This window comes from Diadema antillarum, unplaced genomic scaffold, assembly GCF_040938485.1.
Source record: "Diadema antillarum isolate AM-2024a unplaced genomic scaffold, OU_Dant_1.0 seq00000510_RagTag, whole genome shotgun sequence".
NCBI lineage: Eukaryota > Metazoa > Echinodermata > Echinoidea > Diadematoida > Diadematidae > Diadema > Diadema antillarum.
This window is the reverse complement of record NW_027271464.1, coordinates 616,432-640,942: the sequence shown is the minus strand read 5'-3', so window position 1 is coordinate 640,942 and position 24,511 is coordinate 616,432. Positions and strand designations below refer to the sequence as shown.

General features: G+C 41.2%; 1 protein-coding gene across 1 annotated transcript in view; it reads left to right on the top strand.

Annotated features, from left to right (window-relative positions):
* LOC139734110 (calcium-independent protein kinase C-like) overlaps positions 1 to 19,784 on the top strand; it is a 150,665-nt gene extending 130,881 nt beyond the window's left edge. Inside the window, exons 9-15 of the mRNA XM_071644927.1 lie at positions 2,641 to 2,831; positions 3,725 to 3,898; positions 11,720 to 11,874; positions 13,442 to 13,580; positions 14,258 to 14,446; positions 15,592 to 15,738; positions 18,635 to 19,784. Coding sequence (XP_071501028.1) covers positions 2,641 to 2,831; positions 3,725 to 3,898; positions 11,720 to 11,874; positions 13,442 to 13,580; positions 14,258 to 14,446; positions 15,592 to 15,738; positions 18,635 to 18,808 — 1,169 coding nt within the window. The 3' untranslated portion in view covers positions 18,809 to 19,784. The remainder of the gene's footprint in view (positions 1 to 2,640; positions 2,832 to 3,724; positions 3,899 to 11,719; positions 11,875 to 13,441; positions 13,581 to 14,257; positions 14,447 to 15,591; positions 15,739 to 18,634) is intronic.
* The last annotated feature ends 4,727 nt before the right edge of the window (positions 19,785 to 24,511 follow it).

Genomic DNA, 24,511 nt, shown 5'->3' with positions numbered 1-24,511 from the left:
CATAACTTGACCTGTAAGGAAGTAGCAGGTGCTTGTATGTAAGCAACCATGGGATTGATGACTTTTAGTCCCCTCCAAAGGAATAGGTAATGATTATAAAGTGCCTCGGCTCCAGAGCACAAACTTCTGCCAGGGGCTTGAACTGAGGACCTCACAATTGAAGGTCCATGGTTTTATCCACAAAGCCACAGCAGCTCCCCACATATGGTGACATCTTGAGGCAAATATCACTTTTCATGTACCTTCTGTAGGATCTACACTGTAGATCAAATGCTCTTTTGACGTCCTAGAAACATGAAGTTTTGTAAAATGTCCTGTATATCGTTCTGCCCCTGTGACATCACAAATTGCAGCAGAGTTCCCATGTACAGAGAGCAGCTCATGGAATTAACCAGTGAAAACTTCTGACAATTCAAGCTTTGAAACAGATTGTTCAATTTTCCTAAAACCTACACTGAGTGTTTGACTTACTTTCTGCATTAGTAGATCCACAATGTGTTTTGGGGACACTTCCCCTTTAAAAGTATCAATTATGTTGTAGGATGTGGTCATTACTACCGGGAGAATGCTTGTTGGTGAAAACTGCTTCCTTTTTCACTCTTGGCTCCATGATTATGGAGTGATGGAGCGACAGCCGACAATTTAAGAATTCACCAGGAAACCGATTTCTATTTCTCGCTTATCAATTGTTACTACCAGTCAGCTTGTCAAAAGTTACAGACAAATTTATATCACTTTCGGTGAACTCACAGAAAGCCTTTCGAGTAATTGAGTCAAAAAGACTGGATTAAAGTGGCTACATGTGACATTTTATCATCAGTTGTACATCGCTAAGATATGACCGAGGATGTTTGTACAGAGTCACATCTTACAGATGCAATATTTCTGTTTTCTTGGCGCCGTCATATCTCTGCCTGTCATTATATGACTTCTCAAAAGTGGGGATTATTATGCCAGCTTCTTGCAATTTTTGTGTGCAAATACAAAAAAAAAGGAGTTCATCTCAGCATGAGATAGCTGCTTCCAAAAACCTCTAGATTCTACTTCCCTTGGTGGAGAGGGTCGTAAGGATGGTGGTTTTCCCAACAAGCAGCGTTCCTTCGCACATCACCCATAATATGATAGATGCGTGGGGAAAAGTTTGCAATAACATCTCAGAATGTTGGTGAGCCATCTGATGTGGTGTTCAGTTGGCACCTTGAAGTAGTGGTAAACAAATTTTGTGCTCACACAAAAGTACAACAACCTTCTTGTTGTTGAGTCCTCATTTAGTTCATGTGGTGATACGGCATAACTACTTGTACTTTGTCACTCTTCTTACAAGTTGCAGAGGACATGGTAACAATATACATCCTCCAACAAAGAGAGAGGATGTTGATTGGATTCAAACAAATTTAAGAAATATTTGTCCTCAGCCAAAAATGTGCCAAAGTATTCCCTACACACTTCTTTACAGTGACCTCGAAAAGTTGACCGTTTTAAAGTCTCCATAGTACACCATGTTAGATGCATCACTGACATTCAGATGATCGTAATCTAGCTCAAGCTTGTCCAACTTCTAGCTTTTCCCTTGGAAGGTTAATAATATGCCTGCAATTTAATATCAAATTTTGTTGAACTGTATTCCTAATCTCAGTCAGTGCATGCTCGCCCAATTAAATTGCATCGGAAAATACAGAACCTCCTACAGAATGAGGTTTTGCACAATGTTTCAGCATGCAAACTTGGAAGATTTATTTTACCTTGTTATAAAGTACTGTAATAAATCACTTTAGCAATGCCCTTATCAGTGTAATAACACTTTCTCTTCAATAAACTTAATGTATTTTTGTTGTTGTTCTTTGCTTCACTTTCTTTTCTCTAACACAACTTGCCATTGATGCCAATGGCAAATCCTCTCTAATCTTTCTCATATTGTATTCCATGCATCTAATATGCTCATTTATGAATCACATATCACACTTTGTTATTTCTGTACGTTGGATGACGTTCTCATCCTCACATTGAATTACTCACAAATGTATTTGAAATTATGCAATCTAATCAATACCATCATGATTTCCTCTTCGAATTCTAACTTCTCTAACCAATTTCACATTCATTGTATTTTTCTCATGAATCACCACATACTCATTGCATCAACAATTCTTTTTTTCCTTCTCACCTTTTTCCCGTTATTTTCATTCCTATCTTTCTTTGGCTATGTCTGTTTACATATGCACATTTCTTTCCTGTACACGCACCTGTTTTCTTGATTCCTGATTCCTCCCTCAACATTATGCCCAACTCAATCTCTTCCCTACATTCTCTTTGTTCATCTATTCTTCCATGTTACCTCTCTTTTTCTCTACCTCACATATCCACTTCTGTTTTCATATGTCTGTCCTTTCATTCCTCCATTCATCAATTTATTTACCATTCTACTTGTTCATGTATTCATCTCTCACTTTCTTTCTCTCTATCTCTCACGGCAATGTTCTTTTCAACTACCACTTTTATTTACCACCACCACCACTTCCACCAATGCCACCTAATCGTCCCTTCCTTGGCGACGCCCCTCCCTCTTTAACCCCTCTTACATCTACATCTCCGCATCTTCCGACCTCCTCCTCCTCCGTTCCTTGGATGCGGGACGAGTAGGCACCAGCAAGATCGAGGAGCTAGGGGAGGCCACAGGCAAGCTGTGCATGGACGAGATGACCAAGAGCCACGTGGGCTCCACCATGCGGACGCCATCCCTCCAGGAGGAGCTGGAGAGGAGACCGAGCAAGCGCTACAACCTGGACAACTTCACCTTCCTCAAGGTCCTGGGCAAAGGCAGCTTTGGCAAGGTCGGTCCTCATCGGAGGGAGCTTCTTCTTCTTGTCACCATGGTGATGAGAATGGGTTGGAATGGGAGAGTTAGAGTGAATGAAAGTTGATTGTCCCTTGTTTCAGTTTAGACAATACCGCAATATCTGAGTTTAGCACTTTGATGACCTTCCAGCTTTAATTACTTGTGGAGTTTCTTACGATATGCCTCCTGTTTTGTTATCGTGCCTGAGATGGGAGAAGGGTAAGCCAGGGAAACTTAAAAGTCAATTACACTTTTTTGCTGGCATTGCTTATGTAATTGAATTCATGTAAAGCTCTTTAAAGAAAAACTTTCCAATGTGTACCCCAATGCTAACATTATAGAACTAATAAGTGGCAAGAATATTGCTACTTAATTTGGTTAGACTCTGAGTAATCTCTGTATACATTGAAAGTTTCTATTGAAGAGTGTTCGCCTAGTTTTGCGTGATTGATGTTTTTAAAGCACCGTGCATGCAAGGAAAATGTAAGAAATCAAGACAGAAATGATGCCAACATATGAATGTTGGATATATATCACATAATGCATGGAATCTGAGAATAAAATGCTAGGAGTAACCTGGAGCTTCAGTTAGATAAGTGGCAGAAAAAGAAAAGGAGGAAGCAAATTGTAAATTAATAAGTTATTCTTGAGTCTATTCTTGAGTTATTCTCAATTTCAGTGAATGCTAACATATCAAGTCTGCAGAAAAAAACAAACGCGAAAAACTGACAAAAAAACTGAAATCTTATCAGAGGAGCTGAAATCAATCCTGCTATGACTGCTCTTCATGCATTGCTCATGAGACCCTGAATATAGAATCATTCCAATGTCTAACCTGAGTGTCCCTCACCCCCCCCCCCCCCTTCTTCAATCTCCGGTCCCCGGCAGGTCATGCTAGCGGAGCGGAAGGGGACGGACGAGGTGTATGCCGTCAAGGTCCTCAAGAAGCACGCCATCATCCAGGACGACGACGTCGAGTGCACCATGACAGAGAAGCGAGTCCTGGTGCTGGCCAACCGCCACCCGTTCCTCACATCGCTACATTCCTGCTTCCAGACCAAGGTGAGCAAAGAAAAAAAAACCCTCCATAATACAGTCTAATTTTCTCCTCGACTTAAGCCCCCGCACACTATACGATCAGACCGGTCGCATGACACTTGGGCATACGACCAGTCGCACAACTCGACACCGCACACTAAAAGATCGGATCGCACAACTAGGCTTATGACCATTATGGCGCCAGTACATTTTACCAGTGAGTATAGAAGCGTATGCAGTGCACATTGCATGCGCTCTTATACTCTTCGCATATCATGATTTGCTGAAAGCCCACGACCAGTCGTGGAAATTTGACACATCAAATCTCTACGACTGGCACTAAGACCCAGTTGCACGACTGGAAACTGGCTAGGCTGGTGATGTCACACTTCTGGTCGTAAGGTCATACGACCGGTCTGATCACACAGTGTAAGACGGGCTTTACCTACTTTCTTCCTCTTTTATTTTCCAACTTTTCCTTACAGCCCAACGGTCCTTTTCAGGAACACATCACTTCCCTTTCTTTACATTTTTTTTTTCTTTTCTTTTTTTACAGGGACTAGTTAGGCTAGTGGGATTGCTTTGAATGTTTCTCAGGGAAGGTATGTTTGTTTAAGTACCTGCTTTCCGCATCTTTGTTGGAGGTTCATCCAGTGAAGATATGAATATCCTCTGGTTTTAACACGTTCCTTCCACAGTTCTCCAAGAAGCTTCAATGCCCCAAAACAAGATTCTTTTTGCCTGTCCACAGAGAATGGACAGGTTGGTAATCTGCCTGTGCGAAAGTGGTCAAGCAGTATGTGTTTTCCCTTTTCATTGTCAACTGCATGTGCCATCGAACAATGCAAAATATCGATTGGATGTGAGATATGAATAGAGCATGCGCTAGAGTCGCCAATTCTTCGTTATACGCTACAAGGGCACCCAAATTGGGTAAGCAAACGTCAATATCTAGTGGGCCCAGCCTCGATTTCTACATACATCTTCAGAAGAATTTTGCAGCAAAACAAACACACTATTATGTTGGAAAAGGTTAATTATGCCAAAAAAAGAATGCAGTCCTATGACAGAAAAGAACAGATAATGATAGCAGAAGCACTAATCTTTGTAGTAAATTAATTTTCGAATCACCGTAATACTAACAAATGTAAATTTATGCCGCGAATGCACACTCTAGTGTACATTTTGGAAACCAGGTTCCAGTCGATGAGTTGATGCTACAGGAAACTGGTATACCAGGTTCCAAGAAGGAACGGGATAGAATCCTTGCATCATCGACCATTGCTATGACGTCAGGGGTAGGGGCTGTTTGACCAAGCCTTCCTACTAAAGCAGGAGAAACAGAAATGAAAAGAGTGTGTTTGATCAACATCACATTCACAACTCACTCGGTAGGGCTAGTAGGGCTAGAGGGATTACTTTGAGCGTTTCTCAGTGAAGGTTTGTTTGAAGAAGCACCTGTATTCCATGTCTTTGATGGAGCTTCAGCCAGTGAAGATATGAATGTTTTCTTGTCATACAAATGCCAGGCATTTTGTCCCAATATTTTACACATACTCTGCTTTGGAAGGGGACACACATTCTGCTTGAAATTTGAACTGTTCTGTAGGAGGAGCATGTGTAGTCCGCTGGAGGAGGGCCTCCAGAGAGAGCCCTTAGGGTAGTACCTTCACCTCTCATTTTATGCAAAGCTCAGGAGGTGATGAGGGGGAGGAGAGTGGAAGAAAGCCCCAATATTTGGGGATGGGGCTTGCCAAGTAGGGGGTCCTCTTCCTAACTTTGCTCAAGATGCATCTCATGAGTCAACGTAGGAGGAAAGGAGACCAGATGGCCCACGTGGTATCACGTCCAATCTAAGACTCGTGCAATTCCCAGTGGTGCGGCTGCCGATGCCAGATTTATGGAAATAGACCTTCCCTTCCCCCTCCCCACCCCCCCCCCCACCCCCATGCCAAGAGGCAAAGCACACTGCAACATGCAACACTTAGGGGCATCTTAGTTGACTGCATGAATGTGTGTGTTGTAGCTGTTGTTTTAAGAGTTTTCTCCTTCCTTTTTTTTTGGGGGGGGGGGGAGGAGGGTGGGGTGCCAACTAGTGCCAACAAGAAGACCCACATCACCCCTTGTACAGAGCAGGGGCAAACACTCGGTGAAGCGGTCAGTCAGACGCACACTCGCCAGAATTTGTGGATAGTCCCCGCCTTTCATGGTTCATCCACATTAAAAGACATAATGCGGAAAGGTCAGCAAGAGATATCTGTCATACATTATTCAAAAAGAGGAGGGAAAAAATGGCAAAACAATATAATGAACACAGACTGCAACTAAGAGATTTGTGAGTGAGCAAATGCCTACGTAGCCCATAAATATCTCCTCATGCATTAATTTTACACCGACAGAGACATTCTTTCTTTTTCTTTTTTGGTGATGGTAATTGGATGGTTATTCATATTTAGCAAAGAAGAATCTGCTTTCTTCCACAAAACATGCCAAGAGTAACACCTAAAAGTTGAAGTGAGTTACTGTGATTACACCTGGTCAAATAAATTAAAAGCAATGTATCAGTGTCTACAGATGAATTTTTAAAAGAAGAGAACCATGTCACTGGAATGAGCTTTCTTTTCGTGTTTGTTTTTGGAGAATGAAGTATTGTCTCTTTGAAAGATTTTAATTTGACAAAATCTATCAACAATGATTTAGCTTTGTTCCATCACTTATAATTGATACTTAAAGTTTAAATAGGTAAAATTTGACCAAAATACTGTCACGGAAATCAGCAAATGTCTTCTCGATGTAGCAAGTCTGAAGAGCCGGCTTGGAGATCTGTTGATGACATGTTTTCATGATATTTTGAAGCATGGAGAGAGAGAGAGAGAAGGAGGGGAAAAAAATTGGGAGAGCATTATGTCCAGGAGGGCAAGAACTGGTTCATGTTTGATAATTTGCGGTGGTGTAATGTGTCCTCTATTTTGTGGATCCCTCAGTCTGGCCTGATAATGCTGTCTGATTAACTAGTTCAATCAAGGAAAAGGACTCCCCAGCGGTACCAGAATCTAGCCTGAAGATTGTGTTCCACATACCTTGTCTTCTTCTTCTTCTTCTTGTTATCAAGCCAGTTATCTCTGTTCCTCTTCAATTTAATCGTAACCCCCCCCCCCCCACCGCCATCTCTTGGAGTGTTGACATTTAATGTGCCATAGCTCCCTCTAGAGGTGTGGGTCGGGTGTGGGTCGGTGGAACTTGAGCCAACTGTGCAAACACGCTGCCGCAGCGAGTGCGCGACGATGCTCCTCTTTCGCAAACCCACAAGGAGGTGTTTGCACGCTCTTCGGACGGCGGGGATGCTCAGAGGAGAACGGTGTCTGAATGCGGCGCATCTCCACAAGTGCTTCAAAATGTGAGGGTGCTGGTTGGCGAGCTCCCCCCCTCCTCCAGAGGATACCACCTTTGCATACCAGTCATTTCACATTGGATGTCAGTTCTAGTTACTTTCATTTCAGCCTATATTTGCGTGTTCTGTTTTGTGTCATTTTTTTTTTCCGTTTCAGCATGGGTTTGAGATGGGCAGAGATGTAATTTTGTCCTCTTGCCCTGCAGTTGTAGTATACCAGGTTAAGAATGTATTCAAAATTAATCTTCTGGAGACCACCCGTCTGAAATTCCTTAGACTTTGTATATGCTCGCGCAGTTAACAGATGTTTCTCTATTGATGGCAAAGTGACAAACCATCCCATGAGACTTTTTTTTTGGAGAAGAATGTTTCTACAAGCAGAAAGCAGATTGCATGTAAGACTTGTTGCTATGCCAGACAAGCCTTTTGGGGAAGGGGGGGGGGAGGGGTAAGATTATATCAGCTTCGGATCATCATCTAGTTTTCATAGTAGCTGTTATCAATTTTCAAGCTGCAAAAGACTGGTTTATTCATGGATTCAAATTCTTTAATTGTTTTTCTAACATTCCTCTTGGATTCCTGGCAATGAGCTAGTAGTTTAATTTTTTCCCATACATTTGAATACTTTGGAGTCCTGCATGTTTATATCAAATCTTGCTATGCTGGGCAGGCACTCCAACTGTCAGAAACAACCTTTGCTCTGAAAGTGTCTGTGTGGAACTTAAATGTGGTCTGTTGTTGTAAATGCTTTATGTAAGAGAGGGGCCTGTGATTGTCAAAGCCTGTGAACTGAGGAATTAAAAATCAGTGCCACACATTCACTTACAGAGTCATGGCCCCATTGCAGCATTCTCTGCACCACCCTCTCTTTCATGCTCTGCCCTCCTCCAGTTCCACGGGGTGTCGGCATCGCCGTGGAGCGGAACGCTGTAGCCCCTCTTAGTCACAGCGAGAATCGAGAATTAAAATGTGCACCAGGGGATCGAGGAAAGCTCACAAATGCCCTTAGACAGCAAAAAGATGCTACAAAAGTAGAACACACCGTAGTCACATTGGCCAACTGCAAACTGCTGCCAGAAAGTGATGCTGCCGATTTGTCCAATCCTAACCGCCGTTTGAGCCCTCCTGACGGCTGTATACAAAAGACGAATGCCCATATACCAGTCCCCACACTCATGGCATTTTGCCCTGTCACTTTCTAATTGATTTGCCTCCAATTGCTTTTTGTCCTCTCAATCCACAAGGGTGAAATATATGTCGAGAGAGGCTTTTAATCTATTTGATGCTCTGTGTTCCATCAAGTAGACTTAAAAATTTAGAACCCTGCAGCGATGTTTGAATAATACATCTGGGCGAAGACAACAATGTCTTCACAGTTTTTCCTATACCATTTCTCTACCCCTTCCCCCATCAATGCTTGAGGCATTTTATGTATGGGTAGTCCATCTGTCTTTTGAAACACCTCAGACCTTTTCAACTCTGTATCTTTAAAAATAAATGCAGGGAAGATTTCTCCTGCTATTTGGAAACAATATGTTTTGTCGGGTGTGGATAAACATGTCACACTTCAGTCCAGTTTTCAAGGGGGGTTGAGGATCAGAGTCAGAGGTCAATGAAAGCTTGTCAAAAAAAGTTGCCATTTGTCTTGTGTTATTGCAGCCCGTGATATTTAGAAGTATGTGATTGGAAGGAAATGGTATAGCTGTAAGTATAACTCAGTCAGACCGCAGTGCCCTAGTTAATGAGGCATACATGCACATTTTACTTACAAGTCTCGTTCAGCTAACATGCGCTCAGAGTGTGCAACATGAGATTTGGCGAGATTTTCTAGAGGGTCAACAAAAAAGCGAGCAATTGATCAGGTGACAAACTTAGTGTCACTTAGTATGTGGATAAATAGTCATATGAGATTTCACTCTTTATTTCCATTTGAACTTTTTCAAGTTTGCATGTCATTGTATAAATCTACATTTCATTGAAGGTAGATGTAAAATACTTACTTTGGAGTGAAGGGCGTTTGACATATGATATAGCCACATGTTGCTGGCTCCTGACCCTTTTTCGAGCTAAGGATATTCGTAAGTCGAATTTTTTGACAGATGATAAGTTAATGGATTGTGGAAATTTGATGATCTTGTTAAAATGAAAGGATATGTCTTTTCTAAATATGTGATGATATTTAGTGTTGAAATCACAAGATTTTCGTTTTGAACAGCCAGAAAGCAACACAGCACGTATGCATATGAGGTGCACGCACGGACTCCTCTTCCATATAGCATAGAAATGTGTGGAGCTCAACGCATGCACAAGCGCGCAGGGAAAAGAAGGTGCCTGGCCGCGCTCGCCTGATCACCCGACTCACTTGCGATGACTTTCCAGCTGCCTGCCCACCCACCCACTGCTGCGGTTCACGCCATGCCTGGCCCACTGGCGCATGGCTTGGCACCCTGGTCATGGCTGGCGCAGCCGGTCCAGCATGACAAACGGGGGTAAGGCTCCTAGATGTTATGTGGGAGCGTGATTCGCACAGGCTACTGTGAACGCGTACGGAGATGGTGTACAGTCTGACGAGGCTTTACAGGAAACAGGTCCCAGATGCGTATATGACAGCACTCCCCCATGCGCTGTTGCCATGAAACCGATAATATGGCTGTCTTTGGAGTGACATGAGCTAAAGTTTTGCTAGCTCCTGACCCTTTTAAGAGCTAACCTTGTAATCTGTTATATAATTTAATGAATGCATACTTCAAGGGAGTGAAAAATTGGTATGACGTTTGTCTGAAAGCTTTTATCTAGACCCTAGAGGCAGACACCTGAATGACATAAACATTATCATAATCTGGCATTGGTTTTGGTCCTAATTTTCATATTTTCTAATTTGATTATCTAATTTCAATGTAATTCTGACCCTGCTAAATTTCTCTTCTCCCCCAGAACATTGTTTGCCAAAGAAATCCTGTGATATCTGGAGAGGAAATTACGATTTCCTTGAACCATGCTCTAGCTCATTATGTATGCAAGTCATCTCGCGTTCATGCATAAAAGATTGGAAAATAGAGCACTTTTCTGTGTGCTGCAGTCTGACTGATCTAGGGATATATATGCATGAAGCAATAAAGGTGAAAGGTCAAAGTTTATCATCGGTTACTGTGAAACATGATATATTCCCGGCATGAATTTTTCGCGAATTGGAGGCGACATCCTTTTTCGTGGCATGAAATTTTTGCGAATTGCCACTGGCGTTCAATGCATTTCACGTGCATTTTTAATTTTGCAAATCTTGGCACTCGCGAAATTCACAAAATTAAAATGCATGTGAACATTCCTCGTTTTACAGTATCAAACCTTTGCCTGATATATCACTGTTCAGTTGTGACTCTTGTAAAGAATTTGATAGTGGCAAATTGATTGTGGAGATGTCTTTGAAAGAATTTGTGTAATTGATTTTAGTAATTTTTGGTGAAATATATCACAATTTCTTGGTGAGATAAGAAATATAAAGAAAGTTCATTCTGCATTGTTATTTTGAAACTAAAACTGACCAGCTGAGAATGTCTTCCTGTTGTCTGAGCACTGTTTGTTGTATAATTATATTCAGTTTACAAACATGAACGATATTTATGATGTTAATGTGGAGTGACTAGGAGCAGTCATAATCTTCTGACAGCAATAAACTTCAAGTCTCTTTGCTGTTCTCTCATCCTACATTTCATTATAAATGTTGAATTTTGACATGGTAGAAATTTTGATGAATTTCAGACTCTATTGAACAAGCACTGACATAAGAACTTGCAAATGATTATGTGAGATACCTGGTATTAACTCGTAGAGAACGAGTCCCGAGTGTACTCGGGCAAGTGTGTATGGAAAATGCATGTTGTAGCAATATCAGCCCGTCCTCAGTGGGCTAATGCCTATGGAAGATATGTACAGAAATTTGCACTTGGAGAATCATAAATGTATGAAGTTTTCTGAAATTTACCCGTGCAAAAAGAGGAAATAGATTATAGAGTTTCTACTTTTACAGTGTATACCTTTCTGATAATGTTGGTCATGCAAAATATATTTTGATATACTCCTGGGCAAAATCTGATGTACAAGAAGCAGAGAAGTTAGGCATTTGTGTAAAAAGATGATTTGCTCAAATTTTCCATCAATTCTCATTGCATTTTATTCAAATTTTCACATTAGGTCTCTTATCTAGCTTGTTGTTTTTCGCACACCTACCAATGTTCATTTCTGTGCAAAAGATGTTTATTTTTCATTTGTATTTGTCTGCAGTTTGTTTCTTCTAACATCTCTTTGATTCATTTCTCTCAATCTGTCACAATATATAGGAAAAAATAGTAATAAAATCATATTTACCATGAATTAGCATGCTTATCATTGGTAAAATGCCAGAAAGTCATGCCTCAAATCAACTCTTTGTTTCTTTCAATGTTGTTTCTTTGCAGGACCGATTATTTTTTGTTATGGAGTATGTCAACGGTGGTGATCTAATGTTCCAAATTCAGAGGGCCCGGAAATTCAACGAGCCGCGGGCCCGCTTCTATGCCGCCGAAGTCACGTTAGCATTAATGTTCCTTCATCGACACGGTGTAATATACAGGTGAGCTAAGGCATTCTGTGTATGTAGATTAAAACAAGGATTAATCCTTCAGTGCATAGTTCAATTGGAAAAAGCTTAGATGAAACTGGTTAGATCTTGTCAAATCTGCACAAAATCAAAAAGAAGTTTCAGAAATATGCCAGTTTCAGAGATAATCTGGAACTATAATCTTCTTGAATGTGTTGCTAGTTTGATAATCAGTTGTAAATTTAGGATTTTAAAGACACAAAAGAAAAATTCTTCAGCCCCCCAAACAAGAAAAAAAAACAACATATATATGTACAGCAGAAGTCTTAAATGAAAGCAAACATTATATAAAATGATGGCGAAGATCCTAATCAAATGACCAGGCATTTATTTTGCGTAACACGTGATAGTAATTATAATTGGTCATTAGCACTTTCATGTCATGATGGTGACCAGGTGAGATTTCATTATTTTATTTACTTGTGATGAGGATGATTTATCAAACAACAAGGATCTGCTTCATGATTTTATAAAGCAAATAATACACGTCCTTTCATTTGGGCATAAGTGTGATTGCCCACACTCAGTGCCTTCGAAACAGTCCAGAAGCCCTAGGCTATCACCTTGAGTGTGTTGAGACTGTTCCAAAGATACCTTATGTTGGTAACTGTTGCTATTATACCCTCACTGATTTGTTTGTATGCTGACAATAGATTGTCAAAATTGTTAAAACAGAATTGAAACAGCATAAACCAGGAAAATGTGTTTTCTGAGCCTTCATAGCTTCAAAGGCACAACAGGATGAATTGGCCCTGGTTCTGAAACCTTTGCCAATGTTATTGTTGCTTTACAGCTTGTTGTCGCAAGTTGTTTATTCTCATGGTCGGACATCCGGGTATTTTGCGTGTCAGGGGGTCATGGATAGCGTTGGAGTGAAAACAAACCACTCGCGTGAGCCTGGAGTGAACGCTGTACGTGTTTTCTGCCGGGGCGCCCCGCGAGCATAGCGCTAGTGCAAGCTGGTACTGTAACTGTGCGGGCGGCAGGATTAGGCCCTAGGCCTACTCTAAATTAGGCCCTACCCTAAGTACTACAGTACTAACGTTAGACCTACCTGAAGTTTCTATGAGGTACTAAGTAAGCGTAGATATCGGGGTAGGGCCTACTCAAAGAGGTTCTACTGCACATCTGGCCATTTTGTCGGGTCGTTGATCCAGAGTCCTGCCGCGATTTCATACGGGCACAGGTCCAGTCCGGCCGCCTTAAACTTGGCAAAATACCGGGACCGATCGATTGACAGGATCCAGATTTTTAGAATATTGCTGGCAAGACATGATGCATGTATCTCATGAATGATGGCACAAATGACAAAATGAATAATGAAAAACAGTCCCCATGTCTGAGCTGCGTAGAGTTGCACATAAATTATACGCGTCGCACATGCACAGCATGCAGTATGCGCATTATGCAGGCTTAGCGCTTGCAAGCTGTTTATTTTCACTCCAGTCGACCGGAAGTGACGTGTAGCCGATCGCAAGAATACATTCATCTTCATCACTACCGTCTTTCCATAACCTACCCCCCCCCCTTCTCTCTCCAGGGATCTGAAGCTGGACAACATTCTACTAGACATGGACGGCCACTGCAAGCTGGCTGACTTTGGTATGTGCAAGGAAGGCATCCTGGATGGCCGCACCACGGCAACCTTCTGTGGAACTCCCGACTACATCGCACCGGAGGTGAGTGAGAATCGGGTCGCTGGTCTGTCGCCAAGGAGACCATGATCAACTGTGACAGTCATGCCAGCTTCTTATACTATCTACATGTATTTTCTCCTACAAGTGTATGATATCATCATAATCTACTTTTGTATCAATCTAATTGTGTGTGTGTGTGTGTGTGTTGTTTTTGTCTGTGTATATATTTACATGTATGTACCTGTATGTATGTATCTTTGTATGTATGAATGTAGGTATCTACATATTTATGTTATGTTTTAAAATACCAACGAACAAAATCTTCTTCAGTTCGACAAAAAAAAAAAGGGAAGCTAAATAACTTTGCACAGTCTTTCATGGTTATGTCTGCTCACAACAACACACATTTTACTCCCCCACCCCCCCCCCAAAAAAAAAAGAAAAAGAAAACTATTGAGAACCTCTATGTCTTTATTTGTCTATTTCTTCATAAGGTGCAAAATAAATAACAACCACAATGAACTTTACCACTATATTAAAACAAAACAAAACAAGGTGCATGTATATTTATGTAGTTTACCACCAATGCAATTGATACCTTTGCAAAATTATCAATACCGGTACCTATATAGAAGCCGCATGGAGCTCATAAGAGAACAGGGCAGTGACCCAAATAACCGACACCTATCTGTGCCCTATGCGGCCATTTTGCTCTGCAGATCCTCCAAGAGTTGGACTATGGCCCCTCGGTGGACTGGTGGGCTCTCGGCGTCCTCATGTACGAGATGATGGCAGGACAGCCACCCTTCGAGGCCGACAACGAGGACGACCTCTTCGACTCAATCCTCCATGACGACGTGCTCTACCCCGTCTGGCTGAGCAAAGAGGCGACGTCCATTCTTAAGGCTGTGAGTCCCAGGGTGTTAGAGAGCGAGAGTTCAGAAGGCTTAAAGAAGGGCACAGAACTGCCAACTAGTATACTTTGATGATATATATTGTGTGTTTTTTTTTTCCTGTCATCTAAAGATAACATGTTTTTAAGAAAAGGAATAAAACATTTTTTTTTTTCTGAAACTTGGCTTAATTTGCATAGCATGGGCAATTTTGATGATGGGGTGGGGAGGGGTAGTGAGAGGTTTATAGGAATGAAATGGCCACTTTGGTGGGACTAATGAACTCCTTAGCATTGGTGTCAATGGACTAATTGCACTTAACCACTGTATTGTTGAAAAAACCAATGTATTGATGTATATATAATTGACCACAAATAAAAGAAAGCAACTGCAGTATACACTTACTTCAAGGTGGTTGTCACTATCCATAAAACTCTGTCACAGCTACCCATCCAAGTGATGATTACAATTATCTAGAGTGAGTATTTGTGTTTAGTGTGAACACTCCTGTTGCAACTGAAAACAGAGTGTAATAGACAGTACACTGGACAACAGTTGTTGGTAGGTCTGCAGCCACGCTAGAGTAGTGGTTTGGAGGAAAGGTGGAGGTGGACATTCCTCCAGCAACCACCCATGTTATATCATTCAGTAACCAAAAAAGACATAAAAATCATAGAATTGGTTACAGATGACTTGCATACATTCCTGTCAAGTGTTGTAATATAAATTAGGTATACGTGTAGTTACATCAAGGTCATGTGCCTTTCAGCTAGCCATCGATGAAAGGAAATCCCCCCCCCCCCCATAAACTTTATGGGGTAGATATAATGTGAATGAATCAAGCTGTTATTGCTATATCAATGCTGAATACTGGCACTGGTCCGATGGTCCCAGACCGGTAAATATTACTGTCACACCAGCAACTTTTCAGGGATTACTAAATATACTGGTCCAACATGGCAGGTAAAATAACAAAAATGACCTCATCGGGGCCAATTGAAGAAAAAAACCCAGAACCAGTAGATTTAAGGTTCAGACCAGTAGGGAAAACGGATTAGTTTGCAGCCCTGGCTATATCCTAATACCATTTTTCATTCACATCTTTAATTTTTCTCATGCATATGTACCTTTTTGTCCCTTGTTTCACTTCTCCTCGGCAGTTCATGACCAAGAACCCCAGCAAACGTCTTGGCTGCATGGAGTCCCAGGGTGGAGAGAGGGCCATCCTACAGCACTCCTTCTTCAGGGAGATCAGCTGGCAGGATCTGGAAGACCTCAAGGTGGAGCCACCCTTCAAGCCCAAGATTGTAAGTTCCTCTTTTTCTATCTCATCTCTCTCTCTCTTCTTCTGTAGAACTAGTACCCTGTATCATTCCGTCATGGTGGTAAAAGTAATTCCTTCAGCTCAATGAGTTTTGTGTCAAGTTGTTTTTTGGCCGGGCATTGTGGCGTACGCCAGTAATCCACCTTCACATCCAAGAGTACTGGGTTCGATTCCCGAGTCTTACTGAGCAATGTTGTGTGTAAGCATTCTGTCCCCTCTAGTAAGAGGCAAAACGCTGTGTCCCTTGGATAGGACATTAAATGGAGGTCCCATGTGTGTGACAGCCATGATACACACACATAGAAGAACCCACTTCATACATTCCTCGCAAAGAGCAGGGTGCCAACCCGGTGAAGTGGTCCCCCTACCCACCCACACAAGAAAACGGGCAAATGATGCCGACCCCTCGTGGTTCTCCCCAGGTGACTAGCAATAGTCAGCAAACGGTATTAACCAGGCACACTGTGCCATACGCTTGAATGAATGAAGTTGTTTTTGTTGCCACTAATTGATGAATTGCCCACATCGACATAAATAAGCACCGCTTGTTCATAAATCTGAATAGATATGCAGTATCCGCAGCTATAAGGGATAAGAGCTAGCACTGGCTGTTGGGTAAAAGCTTGGTAGTCTAGTGGATACACGACACCTGTCTAGTGATCAGGAGATCGTTGGTTTGAGTCCAGCCCGAGTATGTATGCCCATGATGTGTTTTCATTACTCCTACTAAAACACTGAAATATCAGTGCTTATTTTTTCGCCACTGTAGGGCAATTTTTGAATTCTTTCATTTTGATTCTTTCATTATCTGTGGAAGCTGCTACATTTCCCACCTTCAGCTTCCATTTCCTTCCTTCAAGCCCCAGATTGTAAAGTTTCCATTTCTCCTCCAGTCACACGGGCACCCTGTAGCATTCTCTGCCGGTAGTAAAAGGGATTCTTTCAGTTATCTTAGAGGCTGCCATGTTTTTACCCTGTCAGATCCAATGGACAAAGTTTCTCGAGGATGATCATTAAACTGAATCCATGAAGCTGCGGCGTCATCCTCCTTTATTCCTTCCTCTTGCCCCCACCTGCCCCACTCATTGCACCGACGAGGGCCAAGATAATCAGTTGTAATTTTGAAAAGCTTTTAGTAGCTGCCAAAGGCAAAGCAGATTTGGGTCTGCTCGGGACTTTCCTCAAGTTTGCATGAGTTGCTTGTGTGAAGATAGGGATATGCTTCCATGATCTCCAATCTACAAACCTCGTCAGGGTGTTTGGGTTCAAATGCAAATGCAAACAGATTCAGGTTGACATGAATAAATGGAGTAAAATTAGATGAGAAGAATGATAGTGGTATGTCTCATCAAACTCAGAGGTAACTTAGGAAAGTTATGAAAGTTTCAGTTTTTTGCCAAAACCATGCATATTGAAAGAGGGGATGATGACGTGACCCTGTAACTTCCCATGTTTTGGTTGTTCACAAAATCATGAAATTCATGACTTTGGTGGATGATTATTCATTTGCAACCTCCTTTCCCACTAAAAGTCAATATGTATGGTACTCTGTACTCCTATTGACTAAATGTCAAAGAAGGAAATTTGACAAAGGTTTGTGATACTGTTCGAAGGGAGATTCCAAGACAGTCCTTATTTTCGGCCTGATATTGATGAAACTCCCATTATTCAGTTCACCTGATTTTAGTCCATGTATCAAAGCCAGCCCAAACATGATGTAGAATAGCATGTCAAATGCATCAAGCACTATGCTTTAAATAAGAAAAAAAAACATGATTCACGCTATATTGTCCTGTGAGCAATGTTTTTCTAATCATCTCTGTATATCCATAATTTATACTGAAACTTGGTACAGTATGAAGTTAACTGCAATTGTGGTTTGTACTCTATATGCCATATATTTAACGAGTCTAATTTTTTGCGAATCGGGACTGGTCGATGATTTCGCGAGTGAATGGTTCAATTCGCGATCGTGAAGCACAATATTGAATGGAGAAATGTATGCGTGGGCATCATATTCATATCGGGATCAGAGTCAATATTTGCCCTTGTCTATAAATTCACGAATATCACCTGATTCGTGAAATTCATGGAAATAAAAACCTCACGAAATATTCGGCATATACAGTATTTGGCCTGTGTTAGCACTGCTGCATCTCCCTGAAAATTCAGATATTTACCTCCGCCAAGGAAGAAGGTTATGGTTTCATCGGCATTGATTTGTTTGTTTGTCTGTGTGCAAAATAACTCCAAATGTTGAGAACGGATATGAATGAAGCGTGCAGGAAAAGTTGATAATGACACTAGGAACAGATGATTAAATTTTGGTAGTGATCCAGAAATTGTTATGGATTTTTGAGGGATTAAAAAATATATATATATATATTGGCAGATAGGGTCAGTGAACATGGGAGTTCAAGCTGCGTGCATTTGAGGTTTGCGTATGTGCACTAGGAAGCATGCTCTGCTCGGGCTAGGCGCCACGCAGCTGGAAGCTGATGACATAAACAAAAGGCTTCCGTATTTGAAAATGGGACGATTTTCAGCATGCATATATGAGTGGAAATCACTGATCTCTGTGGAAGAGCAAGATCAGTGGTAGAAATGAGCTGCCTGGCAGAGGTCTGTGCTCCGAGATTGTTTTTCTACACTGTAGTTTTTTTTTTGTCCTGGCAGGATGTATTATTGCCTATTGAGATGCAAGTAACACACAAGAACCTCCCTGATCGCTCTTTTGAATGTGCCCTGATTTTTTTTTTTTTTTTATTGGGGGGGGGGGGGGGGGAGAGGGGTTAATGTTTGCCACCCTGCTGTGTGTACCAGAACTTGTCGCCCTCTTATTAATTTGTGCTCCATATGTTCTCTCTCACCTCCAACAGAAAACTAAGAAGGACTGGAACAACTTTGACACTGACTTCACTCGGGAGGAACCCAAACTGACACCTATCACCAGCAAGATCGTGGAGTCCATCAACCAGGGCGAGTTCTCAGGATTCACCTACACCCGCCCCACTGCCGACGAATGCCAGGCCACCACCACGGACATCGACTAGAGCCGGCGCACCGACCGGTCGACTGACGACAGGGCATCTTTTCACAGTGGAAAACACACGCAAAAAAAAAGGAGAGAAAAAAAAAAGTATGTGACGGCCGTCGTCTTCATCATGCAGCATCAGTTATCCGGAAGACAAGAATCACAGGAGAGCCAAGAATGACAGGTGTTTTTCTAGCAATTCTTAGATACTTGAACGAATGTGGAGGAAGGCGCTGACGTGCAAGGTGGAGGGGAGGCTGAGGTTTAGAGCGGCTGGCTCGCGACAATCGCCGACATTTTGTGTCTGAAAATCGCCAGGCGAGGCTTGCGCAGACAGAGGGAACTTTGAGAGACGGAAGGAGAGTGAGAGAGAGAGAGAGGAGTGGGAATGTGTCTTCATCAGACAGAAACACATGTCTTTCTCAGCGAATGGACTTATTAGAGGTAGAATAAGTAGTGTCGGCCACACCTTCCCACATCAGTTTGCACATTGAGTGGTGTTCCCACGTCACGCCGTATGCCGTAGTTTGCAGTAGTAGTGAAAAGAGGGTGATCAACAGATCTTTGTAGTTATTATTATGGGATAAATAGCAAACTAATGAAATAGTCTTGACAAAGAATTATGCAACCTTTACATTCTTCTGTTAGTTTCAGAGGTAAAGAGGTGTGTGAGTGCGAGGGGAGAAATCATTGATGTGTTAACTGTAAATTCTTGGGTGCATCGCATGGCGAGCGCTTAAAAATGAGGGTCTTAAGTCTTTGGATGTTTTTGAAGCAAAAGCGTTGTGACAATCCTATATGTATTTCTATCAACTCAGCAAAGAAATCCATGCAATATTCAGAGTTTTCTGATCATCACCACAAAAGTGGTATCTGTCCTTAGATATTGTGCCATAATTTTCATCACTACTCAGATTTTCAGTCGCGTGCGTTTTCAAAGGATATAAGCTCGTATTTTGTCAATCAAGGCTCCAAGCAATAGTCATGTGCATTGAATCAGGAAGGTATTCTGCATTTGTGGCACACTTTTTTTTTGTCTGTTCCATAAACTGTCTGTAGAATTTGTCGATTGTGACAAGCATCACTTGTTGCATATTTTCGTGCTTAATATCTGAGAGTGAAATCAGCCTTCAGGCAGTAATAGCATCGTGTTGGGCTACTTATTGCAGTGGGCATAAAAACATACAGAAGGTACTGAAAACTGAACAAATTATCAGTTTTTATCCACTGTAGACAGATGGGCATGAGAAGTTTTGGAGTTCGTCATGTTCTGTGTACCGTAAAACATGCTCCATAGGAGCAGCAGAACGTGATGAATTTGCATGGCGACTGCGCGAACGTTGGTGTTCGTGTGCGTCCGGGGGAGGACAAATCTGATGAAGACATGGTGCTGGAGGAGTAGGAGTATCTAATCCATCATGTTACATCAGTTCAGATTCTTCCACTTATCATTCCAATATGTGAACACGACACACTCAATCCCAAGAAATTCCAACATAAACTGTTCGGAAGTGATTTCTCACGCACCCCGTCAAAATCGTGTAAATGACTTGCCATTATTTTCTCATACATTTTTGATACCATGGAAATCTCTGTATCTCATTTATGATGGCAATTGGACTTTTTTTTTAAAACCAAATGCACAGATAGGGAAAGAAAAGCAATTGGAATGTCCATGTATTGTAGTGGCCCAGAAGTAAAGGGATATTTTTATGCAGTCAGTCTGTTCATGCTTTTCATGAATTTATACCATGGCAGGTCTAGGTGAAGAGGAATTAAAAAGGATTTTCAACTGTGACGATGATTTTTACCTGCATACATGGGAATAACTTAAAAGATTGCAAAGATCTGAAGAGTTAACTAACTGGAGAAAGATCTGATTTATCTCTTAGGATATGAAAACAGAAAAAAAAAATGACATGCAATGAGCTTGTAGCAAATTTAGGTAGCAAGTTGGCATGTGTACATGCAAGAATAGTTTTAATGATCACAATTTGGTAGTCAAGATGTAATTAGAGGAGAGAAAAAAAGAAAAGTTCAAATCTGGGAAGATTATTTGTGCCATGACCTTTATTACGTTTGTTTAGATTTCATTCTGGAAGCTGGCGCCACTCTATTGTTAAGGATGAAAAAACGAAAAACAGTAAGTGTATGTGTGTGCTGTGTATGGGAGCTATAAATATCGTGTCTCATGAATGGGAGGAGCAAGGAATCCCACGAGTGAGTGACATTCTTTAAATACTATGATAAATTCAAAAATATGACAGATTCGACTGCTAGAAGATGTGTAATATGTGTGTACATATGTATTTGGAAAACAAAAACAATGGAAAGGCACAAATGTGACTACATAATGAATATGCCAACGTGTATATATCATCATAATATATATAAATATATATAAATCTATAAATATGAATATATTATTTCATTATAAGTAGTAATGGAAATACGATGTCTCTCTTTGTATTGATGGTGGATTATTTATTGAACTCGGAGGCAAAAAAAAAGATGTGTTTTCGTTTTCTTCAATTCCTCCTATGTGATAAAATAATTCGCTGTCGTCTTGCTGTATCTCTCTTGTTTCTTGCCATCACAGATGCAATCTCCTTTTCATTTTATCTCGTGTTTTTTTTTTATGTTTGTGTACATAATATGTGTGATCGACTGACTTTTAACGAAAATGCGTGTTGCAATATCCTGTCCAAGATGACAACGTTTTTTGACTTTCTGCCGTTTTATGACACAGATGCGGGGAAAACTGTCAGTGCAGCCTCTAAACGTAGGAAAACGGTTTCCCACCCGAACAGAGTGGATCTTGTTAAAAGGAAGCACTATCTCACAGACTATTCTGACTGACTGAACATAAAGTAGAGAGCAGTTTAGGTATATGTGTGTATGTTAACGATATCATGTGTGCTTTCAGAGTTGATTTGGGGAGAAATGGTTCACGCTGAAATCTTTGCCTTCAATATTGCAGAGGCCATCCACGTTGACCTTTGACCTCAACACCTGTGCGATGTATAGTCTTGGGCGTGTCACTCATAGAGATGAAAGAAGAGTGTAGCCCCTTTGCCAAGGGTGAAAATTCACTTTCACCTCCCAAGTGCCATAAAATCAGTTCCTATTCTGTTACATCTCACAAGTAAACACCACCAACTCTTTTTCTTTTTATCTGTCCCAAAGTGTGGAAGTATTTATCGAACTTGTATCATACAGATCAATGTTCCCACAGGCTAACACCTGCCATCTAAATGTTCTCTTGTAGTATGTTGCCATAAACCCCTTGGAAACTAATCCAGGGTACACTCAGGCAGATGTCTATGGGAAATGCGCGTTATAGCAAAATCAGTTTTGTTCTCAACAGGGTGAGTCTGACCTGTTAACAAAGGAGCAGCTCTTAACTTTTTTTCAGTTGTTAAATATCAGATGTGCTTTCACAGTGCAGGGCAAAAAGAAAAAGAAGAGAATACAGAGAGACTACAGATGAGGAAAGAAAACAAAGTATGATAACAACATTGCCTTTGTACAGCTTTTTTGTTTCTGTCTTTGACTGGAATGTTGACTGTCTTCATGTGAATGTATAATGACACAGACACCCGTGAAAATTCAACCTTGATCTTATTTTTGCTGTGACACATTACCAAAGCTAGACTACAGGGCTCCAATGATCTCCTCTTATTGATCTTGAAATCTGTTATTCCCCAGCAGTTTCAACTCTGAAAATATTTGTGGGTTGTTGTTGTTTTTTTTTTCTATATAAAGTGAACACATTTGAAAAGATGACCTATAAGTAACACACACACACACACACACACACACACACACACACACATGGTAGAAAGAGCACTGAATGACAACAGGGTAAAGTGGGATATACATTGTATCTCTTCATCAAAAATTATATATTAGTAGCCCTTCTGAGCCTAAAATAGGTTGTAAAAAAAACCAACAACACAAAAAACCAAACCAAAAAACTAGAGAAGCACGCTGAGAGCGCAGACCTCCGCCAAGCAGCTAATTTCCTCCAATAATCCTGTTTTTCCAAAGATCAGTGATTTCCACCTGTACGTATTGCATGCTAAAAATCGTCCAAGTTCCCAGATATCGAAGGCTTTTGTGACGTCATCAACTCTGAGCTGCGCGGTGCGCCTCGCAGTTGAGCACGCACTTTAGTGCGCATATGAAAACCTCAAAAATGCGCAGCCTGAACTCCCAAGGTACTACCTGCCAAAATATTGAAAATCCTTCATTAAATCCATAAAAGTTTCTGTATTACTGCCAAAATTTAGTTATCTGTTCCTTGTGTCATTCTCACCCTTTCCTGCAAGTTTCATCCAAATCCGTTCCCAACTTTTTGAGTTATTTTGCGCACGGACAAACAAACGGTAACGAAAACATAACCTCCTCCCTTGGCGGAGGTAAAAAGACCAGACTTCAATTGGCGCTTGGCATACATGGGAGTGTAGATGGGTCAGCAACTCATGGCTTCTAGGACTGAGATTAGATGCTACTTTTAGAGTTCCTGCAATCTTTGTATGTGTTTGTCTACTTTTTATTTCTTTAAACAACCTACTTCATAGGGGATTCAGACAAAGTGCAATGGTAGTTTAAGATTTGTGGTTTGCGAGAGTATCAGAAGTAATACTAGCTTTTTCACTTCATATCTCTGACTCTTTTTCGAAAGTATGTTTAAGCCCTTGCTGCTTGACATATGGTAATTTGCCATAGAAGTGATACATGGCAAATTTGGTTTCTATAGCTAATGGGTTAAAAGGCTGCAAAAAAAAAAGAAAGAAAGAAAGAAAGAAAAGAAGAAGATAGGTCTTGTTTGTCCAAATGCACAATTGACTTGTGAGTGAGGTACATTTCCTGTTTGAACATTTATGTGTACATTTATTTCTACTGCAGGAGCATTCTATCATGTATCAAATTGTAGGCCAGTGCCCGGTTGACAAAGAACAGATACCTGCCCTTTAAAATGCAAGTGGTCCATGTTTGATCATACTGGCCCACACTTACAGTTTCTGTAGCCTTGCCTCCAGGCTTTCGACTGTTTTTCCCTTCTGCAGATATATATCCACATTCAGTCTGTATTAGGGCAAGTCTTGATTTGAGGATATTCCACCAGAGCTGCTTTGCACACGGACATATCTGAACATTGAGGGGTTGCTGTAAACTAGCAGTGCTTCATCTTGCTAGTGGGGCATGCACAGTGGTAGGAGAATCACTCGGTCCAGTAGTTCCGACCACCTTCACCGGCGAGGGAGAATCTGACCAACACGCCCAGACACCCGTTTTCCACCCTCTATCCAAGAAATTGCATTCTCAAACAAAAATGATGGAAGAGAAAAAAATATTTTGATGTGATTTTGTCGGATAGCATAATTTTTGTGCTTGTTTCTTTGTTTTCGGCAGTATTATAATCCTATGAAAAATGCACCCATTCCCAGTTGAGGCACTGTTGTTGCTTTCATAATGATTATGTTTACACATTGCCACCAATTGCACAGTATTTGCTCATGTGACTAAGAGATGCCCAGATGTTACCAGCGAAACGTAATCTCATCAGAGTGTCTTCAACAGAGTTGCTGTAACAGTCGAGATCTACAAACAAGGAAGTTTTCTCAACTTGAGACTCCAGTCTTCGCTACAGAATCACATGTGTCTGATATGCAAGCAGGGTACCCTCATGTAAGATGTGCTCAAGATTTCTTACATG